At 35.6% G+C, this 19,432-nt stretch overlaps 1 protein-coding gene across 1 annotated transcript in view; it reads right to left on the bottom strand.

Annotated features, from left to right (window-relative positions):
* Positions 1-19,432, bottom strand: part of Daao2 (D-amino acid oxidase 2) — a 547,438-nt gene that overhangs the window by 251,217 nt on the left and 276,789 nt on the right. The window contains exon 6 of the mRNA XM_090380937.1: positions 15,366-15,420. Coding sequence (XP_090237063.1) covers positions 15,366-15,420 — 55 coding nt within the window. The remainder of the gene's footprint in view (positions 1-15,365; positions 15,421-19,432) is intronic.

The raw sequence follows: 19,432 nt of genomic DNA, 5'->3' as shown, positions 1-19,432 counted from the left end.
AGGATGGTTGAGTGGGAGAAGACAGAAGGTGGTAATTGATGGATGCTGCTCTTCGTGGACTAATGTTATTAGTGGAGTGTGACAGGGTTCGATGTTGGGTCCTCTGTTGTTTTGTATATTTATCAATGATATTGATGAAGGTATATCAAGCCTAGTGTCAAAGTTTCCAGATGATACAAAGGTTAGCAGGGTTGTTAATGACAGTAATGGCAATATTTGGGCAGATGGGCTAAGAAGTGGCAACTGAAGTTTACCAATCTTGTCAACCTTTGTCAACCTTGACAAATGCAAAGTACTGCATATGGGTAGAAGTAACTCCAGAGAAACATATCAACTGTGTGGTTCTGAAATGAAAAAGATCTGGAAGTAATTGTGCACTCAGATATGAAGTTTTCTGAGCAATGCAGACAGGCTGCCAGGGCAGGTCATGGGGTTTTGTCAATGATATATAGGAATTTTGCTAGCAGGGAGAAGGAGGTGATTGTTCCTCTGTGTCAGGCCACGCCTTGAGTACTACATTCAGGTCTGGAGGCCTCATTTTTGGAACGATGTAGATTTGCTTGAGCGTGTACAGAGAAGGGCAACAAGATTGGTGAGAGGAATGAATGGATCCTCTTACCATGAGAGGCTTATGTTCTGCAAATTGCAGTGGCTGGAGACTAGGCGCCTGTGGGGTGATCTGATTGAGGTGTATAAGGCCATGAATGGGTGGAGCACGCTGAATTCTGATGGGATCCTTCCACTTGTTCAGATTACGAATCTAAGGGGGCATAAATTCGAATTAAGAAAAGATAGATGTAGAATAGATTTGCGGAAATTTGCGTTTAGCCAGCGGGTGGTTAATTGCTGGAACAAACTTCCATCTGTCGCTGTGGAATTTGATAGGTTAAATAAATTTAAGGAAGGAGGAACTGGACAGGCATTTGGAGGGAATGGTGTGATTTTTGTTTTTGGTTGATGCTGCATAAGCTCATACACATGCTTTCTTGCATCACATGCCACTACTAGTACTACTACTACAATTACTACTTCCCCTTAACAAACCGATGCTGTGTCCGATCTATAATTGAAGTCTTGTCTAGATGATCCTGCAGTGCTTCTTTAATCCGTGTCTCCATTAATTTCCCCAGAAGAGAAGTTAAACTAACTGGTCTGTAATTACTTGTATCATTCTTTTATCCTCTTTGTCAATTGGGGTCAAATTTGCATATCTCTAGTCCATGGAGAACTCCCCTGAGTCCAAGGAAGCTCTTGTGGGGGGGTGATATTTATATATATTTATTATTATTAATTACTTCCTATTTTTTTATTATTTTCTTAAAAATCCCCACTTTGCATCTGACTTGTTATCTCACAGAAGAATTCCGGTTCTGTGGGAGTTCCTATATTAGTGCACTCCTCCTTTGGATATTGCTGTGTGTTCACAAATGACCAAACACCATTTGCATTAAATTAAATACAATTAGTTTATTATACATATTTACAAATAAAAAGGTCAAGCAAATCATTACACATTATTCACTTCATATATAAGTACATGGCATGGATTACGTTCCTGGTCATTAGGCTCTCCGATCCATCATCTTCTTTTTACTATAGGCCCACTAACATCTCGTACAATCAGTTTAATTTAACTCTTTCTTAATTACAATTGACATTTATTATTTATCTATTTATATCTTTCTTTTTCATACCCATCTAGCACAATCCTACATTTTTCTTCATGGTTGATATAGTTCTTCTTCTGGAATTTAATGTCCACTTTACAAACTATTCTATTCTATTCTCTCCCCAGCACTTTAAAGTTACATGTAAATGAAATATACATGGGATTATTTATTTCTTCATTCCCTCAAGTAAACTCCAGCATTTAGCGACTAATTTCTCTACATCAGTGACATTATATAAGTAACATACAACTGTACCTGCTCTATAGGCTAACCCGTCCAAAAAATTATTACTTTTCCTCCATTAATTAATCAGTAAATAAATCATAACTGCAAACCATCCTTCATTAAACTATTTCTATGATATTTCCTTACTTATCTATACCTTAACTAACTCTTAACTCTATGCTTCCCTAAATCTCACTTAATATTTATCTATCTTCCCTTCAGTCCTTTGCAATTACATAGAGGTAAATTCGTTGTTTAACCACTTACTTCTGGGGATTTGGATCTTACCGCTAATACAACGTGTGGCCTGTGACTTTCTGCTCTGCATCGGGTCCTCCATTGGTTTAGGAACGTTCTTCTCCGATTCCGGAATGCTAACTTCTGCCAGGGACACTATTCGCTTCGCCGATCATCCTGGTGTCGTATCCTTCTCTGCTGTGCCGGATCATTCAGTAGGAGTCGCTTCCCATCACTTTATTTCTACAGGACGGTACGGTGTCCCGTCCTGTAGAAATAAAGGACGGTACGGTGTCCCGTCCTGTATTATCTCGCTGTCCTCCTTTCAAATATATTTCTCGGTGGATGCTTTCGGACTTCTATGTTCCATATCGAGAAAGTTCCCCTTTCTGTAACTTATCTATACTTTATTAAAGCTATCAGAACTTAGTCAACTCAACATAACTGGTTCTACTGGTGGATCGCTTCCGGGGACTGTTTCCTGAGCCTACCTCTCCGAACAAAAACCGTTATCACCTCCGAAAAAACATTATCACCCCCTTAACTCGCGCGCTCTTGCCTTTTTATTTCCCAAAATTTCGTAACGCCCCTCCCTTTCTCAACCAATCATTTCTATCTGACCATCATCATCTCCATTCTCATTTGCCTATTCCACATGACAGGAAGGCCGAGTTCCTTCTGGTGTAGAAAGAACTTCCGTTTTCCAGAGAATTCTCGATCCTTCTAGAAATGACCAGAAATTTTGGAGCTCAGAATCCATCCGGAAAACATCTGCGTCCATTTTCTTGATTCGTCTCGCCTTATTATAAAATGACTACACCTGCTCTGTTTGCAGTAAACAAAAACGCTTACACCTGTTACCCCTATTGTAATCTCTGGAGCACTCCGTCCCTTTTGCCATGCCATCAATTAACCCCCCACTGTTCCGTCTCGTTATCTTCACTTGCTGCTTCAGGTAGTGGGCGCTGATCGTATATCTGTTTCTAATGTTTATCTTCAAGGTATATTTGCTTGTACATTAAATTTAACCTTCTCTTAAATTAATTCCATTAGCGCGAGACCCATTATCTTAAACAATATTTGTGACTTTAAGTGTTTTCTTGTAAGGTCTATAATATCACTCAATCTAGCGTTCTATCATTAATTATATAGACATTTAATTTAATTTGTAAGACTTTGTGTCTTACACTCTCATAATTATGGCTGAGGATTTACTTACTTCCTTTGCTGCCTCCTTTAATATAACTGGATAGATCCCATCCACCCCATGCGCCTTCCTTATGTTTAACTTCAACAATTTCTCCTCCCCTTTGCTCTCAGTTATTAGAAAATCATTTAGCTCACTGCGAGAGTTTAATAAACCTCTGCCATTCCCCTCCATGAATAACTGTTCATGTGCAAATGCAGATGCAAAATATGCTTTCAGTTTATCAGCTATTTGAGCAGGATCATCAACAGTTGAACCATCGATATCAAGTATATCGATGGTTCAACTAGAGTTTACTTAAGTAAAGAACTCTTTGTTGTTTTTATTTGCATCCTTAGCTAAAGATGTTTAATTTGCCTTTGCCTGCCTAACCTCCTTTGTGCGATTTCTTAGTATGTGGGACAGATGGCCAGATAAGTTTTACAACTACCACTAAGTTGTAGAGTCGTAAACCCTTTAGCTCTCTTAAGGATTAATTAATGCTTAACGTCAGCACTAACTGTCAACAGTGCATATCCTTAAGTCTCTTAAAATTCATTTGTTATACGAAAATTTTATTCGCTGAAGAGAAACTATTTTAAATGTAATTACCAAGGGAATTACAAAAATTGTTAAATAGAAAAAATAGCTATAAGGAGTTCATTAAACAGAGGTCCAACTGAGTAATTTAAAATTCTAAAAGTGATTGCAAAATTTTATATAGCAAATATCTTAACAATAGACAGTGAAAAATGCAAATTTGCTTAAACAGGGTTACCAGACATCCTCATTTCCAAAGACATGTCCTAGTTTTTAGGGTGTCCTCGCGGGGTTTACACTTGCATCCATTTTTGTTATTTAAAAAAATCATCTGATCATAAAATGAATTTTCGTTAAATATTCTGTGCATTACGCCTTCGGTCAAAACAATAGAATAAATAAAAACAATTCGCTGGTTGCATTAAGTAGACTGTATTATCCCAAATTTACGTACCTCACTTGCGCACATGTCCTAGACCCTGACGTTCGATAACATAAAGTTTGATTTTACTGCAAGGGCCTTTTCTGAAAAAAACACCTATAGTTACTCTCTTCATGCCACTTGACATTATTTCTAGATGAAATACTGAAAAGTACTTTCCATCCATTTGAAGCAGAAAATATCCTCCACTATCCACACTGTAATGGATTGCTTTCCATGCAATAAATTATTACTACTGTTCAGCAGCATAGCCACGGTAGGGTCAGCAGGTGCATTGTACCCTCCCAATACCGAAATCTTGTATTGTGGCACATTTTTAGAAAAGTAATACCACAATGTGCATTGTACAACTTACTTAAATATTTATTTAATGTTTTTAAAAATATTAACTTTTATATCTATAATTTAATTCATGGTTTATATATTATGTTTGCAGTTTATTTTGTTTCACCTGTTTATTTTCGTGATTGTATTACTGCTTATATTTTATACAATATTTAACAGATTTTAACAAAAGAAAAAAAAAAAAACGTACTAAATATAATAATGAAATGAGCATTTATAAAATAGTTTGTTATTATTTACATGTTTAATATAATGTTTTTGTAATACATATATAAACAGATATTCCGGCACCTCTTAAAACTAAAAATAACAGGTAGATTAGCATTAAGTGCCTTTTTTGTGAATGTGTGACAAAAAATCCTGGTTACACCACTGTTTCATTTTATGAATGTTCATGCGGAGTTCGTCTGACACTAATTTTCGAAGTTTATAACACAACTCTCAATAGAAATATTTTCTGGAAATTTTGTTAGAAGAAAAAATATACATATAGAAAACGTGATACAATTGTTCCCTAAAAACAATTGCAATAAAACAAACTTTTCTTTTATTAAATGCGCATTGCAGTATTATCGGTTTTATACCAGTATTTTTCATTTCTATTCTGGCTTCCAATTAATGAATTTCCTCGATTTTCTGTTAGCAGATACAATACGTATTGAAGAAAGTTAGTACGATCTTTTCATTTTTCAAAAATGATTTGTTACAATTCTTTCGGTTATGTTTCTTATGCCAAGAAACAGTTGCGTGGATTTTTTTTTTCCTGTATCATGGTCGGGTAAAAGGAAAAAATATCCCATTTTCTTCTTATTATTATAATACTTACTATTATTTAAGTATTATTATTAAGGTTATTATAATACTTTCGATTATTTAAGTATTATTATTAAGATTATTATAATACTTAAACGTTTGATTATAATACTTTCGATTATTTAAGTATTATTATTAAGATTATTATAATACTTAAACGTTTGATTATAATTTGTATGATTTTTTACAAATTTTAATCGATGATTTTGATATCATTAAACTCTAATTATTGTCAGTAATGTGGTTTTTGTGAATTGATTGTATACTGTTAGTATTTCAGTGTTAAAAAATAAATATTTCCTTTTGTTTCCTATTTTATTTTCTCATATTCTCTTATTATAATGATGATATTCCTTTTGTTTCCTATTTTGTTTACCCTGGAAAAAATATCCGATTTTCTTTTTTTGCCTTAAAAACTATGCATAATTTCTTGATCTAACTGGATTTCAAGGAAAAATTCTTTAGCTGTCAGTGTTTAAGCAGGGGTGGGGGGGGGGTGACTTTCACCTCCGGTGGAACAAAATCCTTCGTATACATATGTTTTAACATATACATATGTTATTAATATTAAAAAATAGTAATTTTTATTTTAATATTGCATGAAGATAAGCATAGAAGGTCCGAATGAGTTATCAGAAAAATTAATAAAAGATGTGATTGATACATATGCAAAGAAGAATAAGATCAATATAATACTTAAACATTTGATTAAAATTTGTATGATTTTTTTGCAAATTTTAATCTGTGATTATTGTAATATGCTTTTTGTGAACTGATGGTATACTGTTAGCATTTAAATGTTAAAAAATAAATATTTCCTTTTGTTTTCTCATATTCTCTTATTATTATAATATTCATAAATATACAGAATTGTTTGTAACATATACATATGTTATTAATATTAATAAAAATATATATTCTTTTTCCTTAATATGTACTCTCGAAGTTTAAATCTCCCCCACTCCAATGTAAATCCTTTGGATACAACACTGTCATCATATAAAGTGGAAAAAAATTCACGATATAATTTCAAATGCTGCTATGGCTGTTAGGAAGTCTGCATATTTTGTTTACGTGCCACTTTTACAGGATCAATCAGGTGGTAGTATCGTGTCACCTGACGGGCCCTACGAGGAAATATTTAATCTTGGTGACTCGTGGTTGCCAATTGCTTTTTACTCTTTATACTGTCTTAATAATGTCTTTGTTTTATTGTTCACTTGAGACTAACCCTTCCTGGCATTTAGTGGAGATCTAGCTTTCAGTTTAAAGATTATCAAGAGATAAGCAATTATTGAGCATTTTCAATGACCATCACATACAGTTGAATAAAATGTTCATTAAAAGGGAAAAAGGAAAAAAAAATGTCATGAAAAAACAAATCAATAACGGCAAATCATTAGTACTAGAACAAAAATAAAAAAAATTCGAAATTAATTCATTCTGCTCTTAAACAACCATCAAATTGACAAACACAGAAGAAACACACAACGTGTTGTTATTAGTTGGAGAAAAGTGTCGAAACTTCATTTAGAATTTTTTAAAATTGGTAGCTGCATACGTTGAGAAGAATTAACAGCGGCGTGTCAACAATCTGGCTAAATGAATCAATAATTGGTTGCAGCTTTCATCTAGGACAGCAAATGTTTGCAAAAGTGTCCCAGGGGAATTTGCACTAACATTTCTGTAATGGAATCTGCTTAGATTTACATATTTTTGTAAACTACAAAATATAACTAATAATAAACAATAACAGTAAAATGAAATTAAATATAAAGTAAATAATTTCCAATCCCACAATTCTTATAATTAGTTTACTATTTTACAGTATTTTTTTTTTTTACATTCTCAAATACCATTGTTACGTTTGATTATAATTTGTATGATTATTTTTTTTTTCATTCTTTTCAGTAATAATAACATCTCTTACAGTATTTTTTTTTATTCTCAAATACCATTGCTATGTATAGGTACTTAATAATATTTTTTATTATTATGCAATTCGCATATAAAAACATAGTACTGGAAATATTTTATAATAAAAATTCAGAACTATTATACGATTTCAGAGAATATAGACTTAGTGGTTCACAATAAAAATATTATGTTGAAAGGGGTTCGCATGCCAAAAAAAGTTTGGGAACTGCTGGTCTAGGACAAGCATGGTTTTAGAAAATGGAAAATCTAGGACTGGCAAGTCAATACAGAAATAATAAAGACAGCCAAGGTGTAAAATGGATGCATTATTTGTTTGGTTTGTCTTTTTTACCTCCACACGAAATTAGTAAAAACTATTTCACCTTTGATTTCAGGGGAATTCAACTAAAAAGTGAAGCTGCAACAAAATTGGTTGATTATTTAGTTGAAATTATATAGAAAAAAAATACATTTAAAATACAAATAGTTCTCGAATTTACAAGTTAATTCATCCAAGTGCGCGCTCTTAAAGCGGGAATTTATTTCCCATAGACGTAAGGATAAAAATAGGGGTTATGTTGTCAACAATGTTTGATTTTTCAAAAGAAATGAAAACATAGCCTGTAAAATCAAACAAATTATAACAATAGAGAAATTATTTACTACTTACAAATGTTAAAGAATATTTATTCTTCATCATCGACTAAATGCACACTCGTTGATAACTAATTATTGGCACGGCACTCGTTGGTTTGTTGCACAAGGGGTCGTCTTCTTCCGAAATGCTTCAAGAGGCGTTTGTTTCTCTTTTAATTATAAATTTCATGATTGCATGCATTTTTTAACAGCACACACAAATTGCAACTAACACAATTCTCAGGCGCCTCCGTAGCCAGGTGGGAAGGAGCAGCAGTGCGTAGCACACGCTTCTTGATTAGACCGGGGTTCGAGCCCGTCACCACCAAATACAGAGGATGCGGAAAGGTCCGGGAATGACCACCGCATATCCCAGAGCAATATGGCCTTAGTTGCTAATGCTCCAAATAACAAAACAACAACAACACAATTCTCGTGGAGTAACAAGTTTAAGAAGTTTTAAAAAAAAAGGAATGAAGAGAAGATTCTGAAAATGTATTTATGTTTTTTATACGATTGAAGATTTCAGTACAGGGGACACATATTTCGCCATAATAACACAAAAATACCAAACAATTCCAGCTATCGGTATTTTCGTAAATGCAAGAAGATCGAGTTTACTACCAGTTTATAATTGCTTGCAGTAACAGAAAAGCCCAATAACCCGGAAAGTACAAATTGTTTTATGGTCGTGACCTCCAGAAATGTGCTTTAGAAAAATATCACAAAGGCGTTTAAAATTGATTCTTATAATGGATCATATGATAACGATGAAAGTGTAGTGCAGTTTAATCATTTGAATTGGTAACTAATACAATTTACAAACCATGCATATGACATATTATATGGCCTTAAGGTCATGCTCGTGACCTTAAAAATGAAACGAATTACCAAAAAACAATGTAGTAGTAGTAGTAGCGGCATGTGATTCAAGAAAGCAAGTGTATGAGCTTATGCAGCATCAGCCAAAAAAAAAAAAAAAAAATCGCACCACTCCCTACAAATGCTTGTCCAGTTCCTCCTTAAATTTATTCAAACTATCAACTTCCACAACGACAGATGGGAGTTTCTTCCAGCAATTAACCACCCGCTGGCTAAAGGCAAATTTCCGCACATCTATTCTACATCTGTCTTTTCTTAATTTGAATTTATGCCCCCTTAGGTTCGTAATCTGAACAAGTGGAAGGATCCTATCAGAATTCAGCGTGCTCAACCCATTCAAGGCCTTATACAGCTCAATCAGATCACCGCGCAGGTGCCTAGTCTCCGGCCACCGCAATTTGCAGAACTTAAGCCACTCTTGGTAAGCAGATCCCTTCATCCCTTCTTTATACGCTCAAGCAAATCTACATCCTTCCTAAAATGAGGTCTCCAGACCTGTACGCAGTACTCAAGGCGTGGCCTGACCATTGCCTTATACAGAGGGACAATCACCTCCTTTTCCCTGCTAGAAATATTCCTATATATCATTGACAATACACCATGAGCTACTCTTGCAGCCCGTCTGCACTGCTCAGAGAACTTCATATCTGCCTGCACAATTACCCCCAGGTCTTTTTCATTTTCTACCACCTTAAGTGTAGTACCACACAGTGGTACGTTTCTCTGGGGTTACTTCTACCCATATGCAGTACTTTGTATTTGTCAAGGTTAAACTTCAGTTGCCACTTTTAGCCCATCTGTCCAAATTATCTAGATCCTGTTGCAGTAGCACACTGACATTACTGTCATTGACAACCCTGTCAACCTTTGTATCATCTGCAAACTTCGACATTAAGCCTAATATACCTTCATCAATATCGTTGATAAATATATAAAACAACAGTGGACCCAACACCGAACCCTGTGGGACTCTACTAATAACATTAGTTCACGAAAAGCAGCACCCATTGATTACCACCCTCTGTCTTCTCCCACTTAACCATCCTTTTATCCATTGTAGGAACTTACACTTAATACCATTCTGCTCCAACTTGTACAGTTGTCTTCCATGCGCAACAGTGTCAAAAGCTTTCATGAAATCCAAGTATATGATATCAAAATTATTTTTTCCATCCAGTTCCTTTGTGACCACATCATAATATCCTAACAAATTTGTCAGACAAGACTTTCCCTTTACAAACCCATGCTGTGTCTGAATTATTGCTGCAGTCTTGTCTAGATGATCGTGCAATGCATCTTTAACCAGTGACTCCATTATTTTACCCGGAACAGAAGTTAAACTAACTGGTCTGTCATTACTCGTGTCACCCTTCGATCCCCCTTTGTGAATTTGCACATCTCCATCCGTGGGAACCTCCCATGAGTCCAAGGATGCTCTCATAATTATGGCTAAGGGTTTGCTTAGTTGCTTTGCCACCTCCTTTAACATAACTGGATAGATCCCATCCACCCCAGGTGCTTTTCTTATGTTTAACTTCGACAATTTTTCCTCCACTTTGCTCTCAGTTATTACAAAATTATTAAGTATCCTGCTACAATTTGATAACCTTCTGCCATTTTCAAACCTTAATAATTCCTCTTGTATGAATGTAGATGCAAAATACTCATTCAGTTTGTTTGCTATCTGAGCAGGATCATCAACAGTCAATCCATCGATGTCAAGTGGACAAATCAGATTCATCCCCTTCCTTTTAGAGTTTATATAAGTAAAGAAATCCTTGCTGCTTTTCTTAGCATCTTTTGCCAAGGATTTCTCCTAATCTGCCTTCGCCTGCCTAACCTCCTTTGTGACCTGATTACAGATTAGCTTATATCTGCTATAGGCTTCTGAGTCGCTTGATTTTATATGCATCCCATGCATTTTTCTTCTCTGTTAGCATCCACCATTAATTCTTTGAATGCTTCCCACTTAGAATTTACTGTTGATAACATGGTCAGTTAATCTCACTGTACAGAATTTAAAAACTTTCTGAGACCACTGTACTCACCTTTACGGAAACAAAAACCCTTTCCTTTACCCCTGATGGTAATTATATCTTTAAATAAATCCCACATCAGTACACTGTGCGTGATCACTGCCACCTAGTGGTTCCTTTATCTGCAAATTCTTAATACACGAATGATCACTGCTGATAACCAGATCAAGAGTATTAGTCTCTCTGGTTGCCTCTCGAATATGCTGCCTGCAGAAAACGATCATCCAATAAATCCACAAAAGTCTGACTAGTGTGTGAGGGACCAAACCACAAGTTCCAGTCAATATCTGGGAAGTTAAAATCCCCCATTATAAGACATTCTGATTTATTAGACCACTCTATTTCTCTGTATAATATCTCTCTGTTCATTGTACTCATACGAGTCATTAGGCCTATGACACACTCCTACTCGTATTTTTGATTTCGCAGTGTTTATGTAACACCAAACTGACTCGACAGTGCACTCTTCATCTATATCAACTAGGTGGACTTCTTTTGATTTTATGTTTTTCTTAATGAACAGCATAACACCTCCTCCCTTTCTATCCTGTCTTTCCTTTCTGTACACATTGTACTCTCCAAATTCCAGTTCTGCATTCCTTATATCTGTGTGACACCACGTCTCTGTTATCCCAACAATATTCGCCTTTGATGTCTTGAACAACACTTCAAATCTATCAAATTTATTTACTATGCTTCTTGCATTGGTATACATGCACCTATTCTTATTCTTAGTTACCCTAACACATCCCATATACCCACCTGTTTCACGATGACTGCCATCAGTCCCTGAAACCCCCAGCACTCCTCGCTCCAGGTCGCTACTTATTCTAATAGAAGTTGTGCAAGAATCACCTTCACCTCTGCCTGCGGCTACTTTTAACCTTTCGGTCTGTGAACCCCCCCCCCAAGCTAGCAGTTTTCCGACCCACCTAACACTGCCTCGATAGTATCAGCAAATATTCTTGCACCCTTTCTATTTAGAAGCAGTCTCTCCTGTTAACAAGTACAGACCAGGCTGAATAAAATTCTATCCCTTGAGCCTTGCACAATCATTCCAGGGCCGAATTGATCGACAAGGCTCTCATCATATACTCCCTTCTATCGTGTCTGGGCAGAATTGCAGGCACTTTCATAATTCAATCCTAATTCCCGGCTTTTTTTTCAACAGTGACCTGTACTTGTCAAGTAATTCTGGCGCTCTACTACTCTTAATATCATTAGTGCCAACGTATACAACTATATCCCCTTTTGTGCCCTTAAAAGGTGATATCCGCTCTACAACGTCACCAACCTTTGCTGAAGTGTTATTGGGTTCCCATTACGATAATTAGCGATATGATAGTGTCTCTGGAACTGATGAATATTGTAAAGCGGGGTACACTGTATTGTATAGCAATGCATGTGGTTTCGAATGCAGTATTTAAGAATGTTTAACATTCATTTTTTGCAATTAATGTTCACATTTTAGATTTTGTTGACACTCGAATCTTGGGGGAAAAAAACTCGTAAACCCGGGAACTTGTAAAGCGAAAACTTGTAAAGCGAGAACTGCCTGTACATTTTTCCAGTACATTTTAAAGAAAGATTTAAATAATTGCACACGGAATAGTATATTTAATTTTTCTTTCTTAACTATAAAATACTGAAGTTAAAACCTGGGGTCTATTTCGTTTGATTACATAATAAAAGGGATATTTTTTTCGGTTGCCATGTTACCTCTTTCTGATATTTCCCGTGGTATGGATTTTTAGGAAGAATTCTGCTTGCTAAAGCTGTTAATCTGGTAGATTATATTCATTGCAAGTATATTAGTGGCGGTTACAGATGAGTAGCCAATAATTCTTTCCACGGGTTTTTAAAATTTCCGTTCTTTTATCTCCAATGCTTTGGAATGTACATGATTCTACTCTTGCTGATGAAGAAAGAATTAACCACCAATGCGAACATTGGAATCATCGTTTTTCCAAACTAAGGTCTCGCTCTTACCTATTCATTTCGGCCCTTATACAGAAGATGCGACTGGAGGTGGCGGTAGATGAAACTAAGCTTGCTCAGCTTGATTTGGGTTCTTTGATCTTATAGAAGAAGCGAGGCATGTATTACATAATGGAACGTAAACTAAAAATGTTATGCCAGGAATATGATGATGGTGATTGCTTTTACCAGACATTTTAAGAGCCGTAGCACACTGTATATGTTATATGTTGCCTGTAAAATCTGACGCTTTCATTTATTTAAATGTCTGTTTTTTATCCGCATGTAGCTTTGTTCTTTTTTTTTAATTTAATAAATATATAATTACAATTGTCTTTTTTTGTTGTCATCAGATATCTGTATAAATCAATTCAGTTATGAATTGTTCACCTTTTCAAATTTATACTATATTATATTCATCATTTTTGAATTATGTGAAACATTTTTGTTCACAAAAATGATATGATATGATGATATGAACAAAACATGTGAAACATGTTCATATCATCACTATAATAAGAGAATGTGGGAAAACAAAAGGAAATATTTATTTTTTACCACTTAAATATTATTAGTATACAATCAGTTCATGAAAATCACATCACTGACAAGAATCACAGTTTAATGATATCAAAATCACAGATTAAAATTTGCAAATTATAATCAAAAGTTTTAAGTATTATAATAATCTTAATATACTTAAATAATCTTAAATATTAAAATAATAATAAGAAGAAGAAAATGGGATATTTTTCCTGGGATCCTGAGCTTGTGAGTGTTGGGGGCCTTCGCGTCACTCACTGTTCCGTGTCTGTGCAACTTATAATTCTCTTTAGCCAGCGGTGGAGCATAGATACGGGAAATTTACACAAATTCAGTTTGATTGAATTGACGCAATTTATAATCAAGTGACACGATCTATAATAAAGGCCAATGCTTGACTGTTTTTCTCGGGAATGATTAGAAAATGCATTATTAAATGTACATTTGAATGAAGTGCATGCCATTCTACAGTTTATAGCCATTGTCGGTTAACAACTGGCTGGCTTGTGCGAGCCGGCTTCAGCACACTACTTCTTGTATTTAAATCTTCAGCTTCATTTTCTCTCTATACCAAAGCCAACAACTGTAAAGAAGTTATTAATCAGTCCAACCTAGTTTTCAAACAGGTTAAGTGTAGAAAGCCTGCTTCTTGTCCAATTGGTAGTCTAGCATTCTGGTTTCTTGCCAAATATATTGGCTGAAGCTTTTGCCCACCTCTGTCAAAACCAGATAGTTATATCAACATTTCAGCCAAAAATAAAGATGATCTGCAAGGATGCTAGCAGATCGTCTTTAGCAAATCATGATTTTCATATATTGATTATCTTGGTAAACCACCCTCTACTATTCTCAGCACACTCCATTCAATGCCTCCTGTAGTCTTCCTTCAAATGGATATCAGCAGGATTTTGAATTTGAACAATTTTGATGCTAAGAAAGCTTGAGGTCCTAATAGTAGTTCTCTACTTGTTGCTTTTCTTATTCCAAACTGTTTATCCTTCTGTTTGAAAATTTGCTCATATCCAGCCAGTTCCTAAAAATATGACAAATCTCTCACATTCAATTATTGTCCCATTGCACTTACTTCTACTCTTCCTAAAGATGGAGAAATCAAATAACCACCAACTCTTAATTATCACAAAACCTCCCATCCGATCAATGATCGCCAGTACGGATTCCATCAGTGTTGATCCACTGGTGATACTCTGGCTTACCCACCTATGGACAAATTCAGTGGAAAAATTTCGTGAAACAGGCAGTTTCTATTGATATTTAAAAGGCTGTTGATCATATTTGGCTTAATGGACTTTATGGATTGTCAACTGCTTTTTTGTAATTAGGTATCTAGTTTTTTTCTCTGACCAATCACTGTGGGTAATGGTAGATAACCCTCTGTCTTCTAACTTCTAAACTAATGCTGGTGTTTCCCAAGGTTTGCTTCTTTCTACCACTCTTTTCCTCTTGTATATTAATGACCTTCTTCCATTGATCAGAAATACTATCCATAGTTTTGCTCAGGATAGCATATTGCCTTCTACTTTCCAGTTTGCCCGGCATAAACAGCTTCAACTTCTCAAATATCCCATACCAATTCCTTTCACTTTTGATCCATATTTAATTATTTTTAGTTGAAAAAGTCTAACTATAAATAAATTTTTTATGGCTCTGTTTTTTTTTTTTTTTGACAAGACTAATGTTAACAAAGATATTATTTTCCCATATTAGCAACTACATGTATATAGTTTCAGAGTTAGTTAAGAATAAAATTTTAAACTTTTACATTTTGAATTGGTCAGAAAACTAACTGGTAAACAGAATACACCAAACATCCACCCTTTGATTTAATATTATTTTTTTCTGCGCCTGCTAAATGGTTAAAATATGTCCATTAGTTTTTCGTGTTAATTTTAACTCACCTCTGTCAGCTTATTTACTCGTTTCTGTTGTATTTTCCCACCTTTTCTTTTGAACCTATAATAAAAAAATTTAAACTAAAGTATACATAACTACATTACTATGAACTATATTTTAAGATGCAGCACAAATTTTAATCAGCTTCATATATTAATCCTTTGTCATTCAGGGTCATTCATGGCAAGAACTCCAATACCTCTTTTTCCACAGGCCCACTGTAATTTGGAAATCACTGTTACACAATATAATACAGAAGTAATATAATAAATATTAGCATTAGCATTAGTAGAGCATATGATGCAAGAGAGCAAGCTTATGCAGCATCAGCCAAATAAAAAAAAAAAAAAAAACACTTTCACACTCCGTTCGTTCGAAATAGCCTTAAATTTATTTAGGCTATCAACTTCCACAAGGGATGGAAGTCTCTTCCACCAACCAACAACCCGCTGGCCAAAGGCAAATTTCCGCACATCTATCTTACATCTATCTTTCCTCAATCTGAATTTATGCCCTCTCAGGTGATTATTCTGAGCAAAGAGGAAGAATCCCATCGGCATTAAGCATGCTAAAACCATTCAAGGCTTTATACACCTCTACCAGATCACGTCGCCGGTGCCTAGTCTCCAGACACTGCAATTTGCAAAACTTAAGCCTTTCTTCGTAAGAGTAACCCTTTTTTCCATTCACTAATCTTGTTGCCCTTCTCTGTACTCGTTCCAGCACCTCTACATCCTTCTTGAAATGACGCCTCCAGATCTGTATACAGTATTCAAGGTGTTGGCTGATCATTGCCATATACAAGGGAATAATCATCTCCTTATCCCTGCTAGAAAAATTCCTATATACCATTGACAACACATCAGGAGCTACTCTTGCAGCCGGTCTGCACTGCTCAGAGAACTTCATATCTGCCTGCACAATTACCCCCAGGTCCTTTTCATTCTCTACCACTGTCAGCGTAGTACCACAGAGTTGATGCGCTGCTCTGGAGTTGCTGTTTCCCATATGTACTACTTTACATTTGTAAATGTTAAACTTCATTTGCCACCTCTCAGCCTATCTGCTCAACCTTTCCAGATCCTGTTGCAGCAACATAGCATCAGTAGTGTCCTTAACAACCCTGCCAACCATTGTTTCGTCTGCAAACTTGGACATTAAGCTTGATATACATTCATCAATATCATTTATAAATACAGAAAACAATAATGGACCCAACACTGAACCCTGAGGGACTCCACTAATAAGATTAGTCCACGAGAGCAGTGTCCATTGATTACCACTCTCTGTCTTCTCCCCCTCAACCACTCCTTTAACCATAGCAGCAATTTGCCTCCAATGCCACACTGCTCGAATTTGTGCAGCAGTCTTCCACGTGCAACAGTATCAAAAGCCTTTCAAAGATCCAAATATATATTATATCAAAGTTATTCTCTGCATCCAGTTCTTTTGTGACTACATCACAGTATCCAATCAAATTGGTCAGGCAAGACTTTCTCTTAACAAAACCATGCTGTGTCCGAGCTATAATTGAAGTCTTGTCTAGGTGATTCTGCAGTGCTTCTTTAACCAGTGCCTCCATTAATTTTCCTGGAACAGAAGTTAAACTCACGGGTCTATAATTACTTGCGTCAGCCTTCGATCCTCCTTTGTGAATTGGGGTCACATTTGTACATCTCCAGTCTATGGGTACCATTCCCTGAGTTCAAGGAAGCTCTCATAATTACGGCTAAGGGTTTGCTTACTTCCTTTGCTGCCTCCATTAATATAACTGGATAGTTCTCATCCTCCCCAGGTGCCTTTCTTGTGTTTATCTTCAATAATTTCTCCTCCACTTTACTCTCAGTTATTACAAGGTTATCTAGCTTACTGCCAGAGTTGATACACCTCTAATACACCTCTAATACATCTAATACACCTCTGGCTTTCCCCTTCCTGAATAACTCCTCATGTTAATTTAGATGCAAAATACTTGTTTAGGTTAGCCACCTAAGAAGGATCATCATCAGTTGAACCATCAATATCTACTGGACCAATCAGATTCATCCTTCGTCTAGAGTTTACATAGGTAAAGAACTCTTTTCTGTTTTTTTTTTTTTTTGCATCCTTTGCCAAGGATTTCTCATAATCTGCCTTTGCCTGCCTAATCTCCTTTGTGATTTGGTTACAGACCAGCTTATATCTATCATAGGCTTCCATGTCACCCATTGATTTATATGTATCCCATGCAATTTTTCTTCTCTGCCATATGTCTCATTAGTTCATCTGACATCCGTCTAGACATAAACCTTGAAAAATAGTTCTTAGTTGGTATGTAAAGCCTAGTAGCTTCCAAGATAAATTCTTTGAATGCTTCCCATTTTGAATTTGCTGTTGGTAACATCATCAGTTGATCCCACTGTATAGAATTTAAATACTGTCTCAGTCCATCGTCGTCGCCCTTACGAAAGCAATACCCCTTCCCTTTACCCCTAATGGTAGTAACCTCTTTGAGTAACTCCCACTTCAGAACACTGTGATCACTGCCACCTAGTGGTTCCTTTATCTGCAGATTCTTAATGCATGAAGAATCACTACTGATAATCAGATCGACAGTATTACTCTCTGTAGTTGCCTCCCGAACATGCTGATGTAGAAAACAATCATCCAATAAATTCACAAAAGCCTTGCTAGTGTGTAAGTGACCAACCCACAAATTCCAGTCAATATCTGGGAAGTTATAATCCCCCATTATAAGACTCTCTGATTTACTGGCCCACTCTATTTCCCTGTACAGTGTCTTATTATACTCATCAGATTCATTAGTCCTATAACACACACCTATTCTCATTTTTCTTTCCCAAATGTAGAAAACAATCATCCAATAAATCCACAAAAGCCTTGCTAGTGCGTGAGTGACCAACCCACCAATTCAGTCAATATATGGGATGTTATAATCTCCCATTATAACTCTCTGATTTACTGGCCCACTCTATTTCCCTGTACAGTGTCTTATTATAATCATCAGATTCATTAGTCCTATAACACACACCTACTCTCATTTTTCTTTTCCCAGTGCTTATTTCACCAAACAGATTCAATATTACATTGTCCACCAACATCAATTGGATGCACTTTCTTAGATTTTATATGTTTCTTAACTAACAGCATATCCCCTCCTCCCTTTCTGTCTATTCTGCACACATTGTACTCCCCAAATTCCAGTTCTGCATTCCTTATATCTGTGTGACACCATGTCTCTGATATCACAACAACATCTGCCGTTGATGTTTTGAGGAATACCTCAAATTCATCAATTTTATTTACCAAACTCCTAGCACCGGTGTACACGCAAGTATACACATGCACCTGTTCCTATTCTTAGCTACCCTAACAAAACCCATGTGTTTACTTGTACCACAATGACTCACAGCAGTCTCTGATGTACCCTGCATCTTGTTTTCCAGGCTGTTACTCAATCCAATAGAAGCAGTGCAAGAATGACTTTCACCTCTGCCAGTGGCTATTGTTAATCTATTAGTCCTATTAGCACCTAATATCCTCCTTACATCAAATTGGCAATATAATGTCCTATTCCTGATAGCTCTGAAAACATCCAAGAAGTTGTATATTTCATAAGGCCATGATTTAGAGGACAACTTGCCTCATCAGTTCACCCCAGAGCCACGGCAGTCCCACTAGCTTCAACCCTTTGCTTTGCTGATCTCGTCTGAGGCATGATTTTCATTCATATTCAATATATTTAAAAAATACTACCCTAAACAAATATATCTAATGCAGTAATAACACTATGCACTGGTTTTGCTATGAAGTTTACATTATTAATTATATATAATTAAAATTCTAATGTTTTTACTGATATTTATGCAGCAATAATACTACCATGCTATCAAGAGTGCATTTTAAGTATTGTGTATAGACTATTAAGCTTGAAAATTATTGAAAGTTAATTATAATATAAAATAAAAGTATCCAACTTATGCGATCCTAAGTGATTCGAACTTTAGAGCTACCTATTTACCACATTTAAAAAATTTATTTCCCCTACTGCTAATTCTATAACTATAACAAT

The sequence above is a fragment of the Mastigoproctus giganteus genome, chromosome 9 (genome assembly GCF_048544385.1).
Source record: "Mastigoproctus giganteus isolate SK-2022 chromosome 9, ASM4854438v1, whole genome shotgun sequence".
Classification (NCBI taxonomy): Eukaryota; Metazoa; Arthropoda; class Arachnida; order Uropygi; family Thelyphonidae; genus Mastigoproctus; species Mastigoproctus giganteus.
This window is presented reverse-complemented; position numbering and strand designations above follow the sequence as displayed.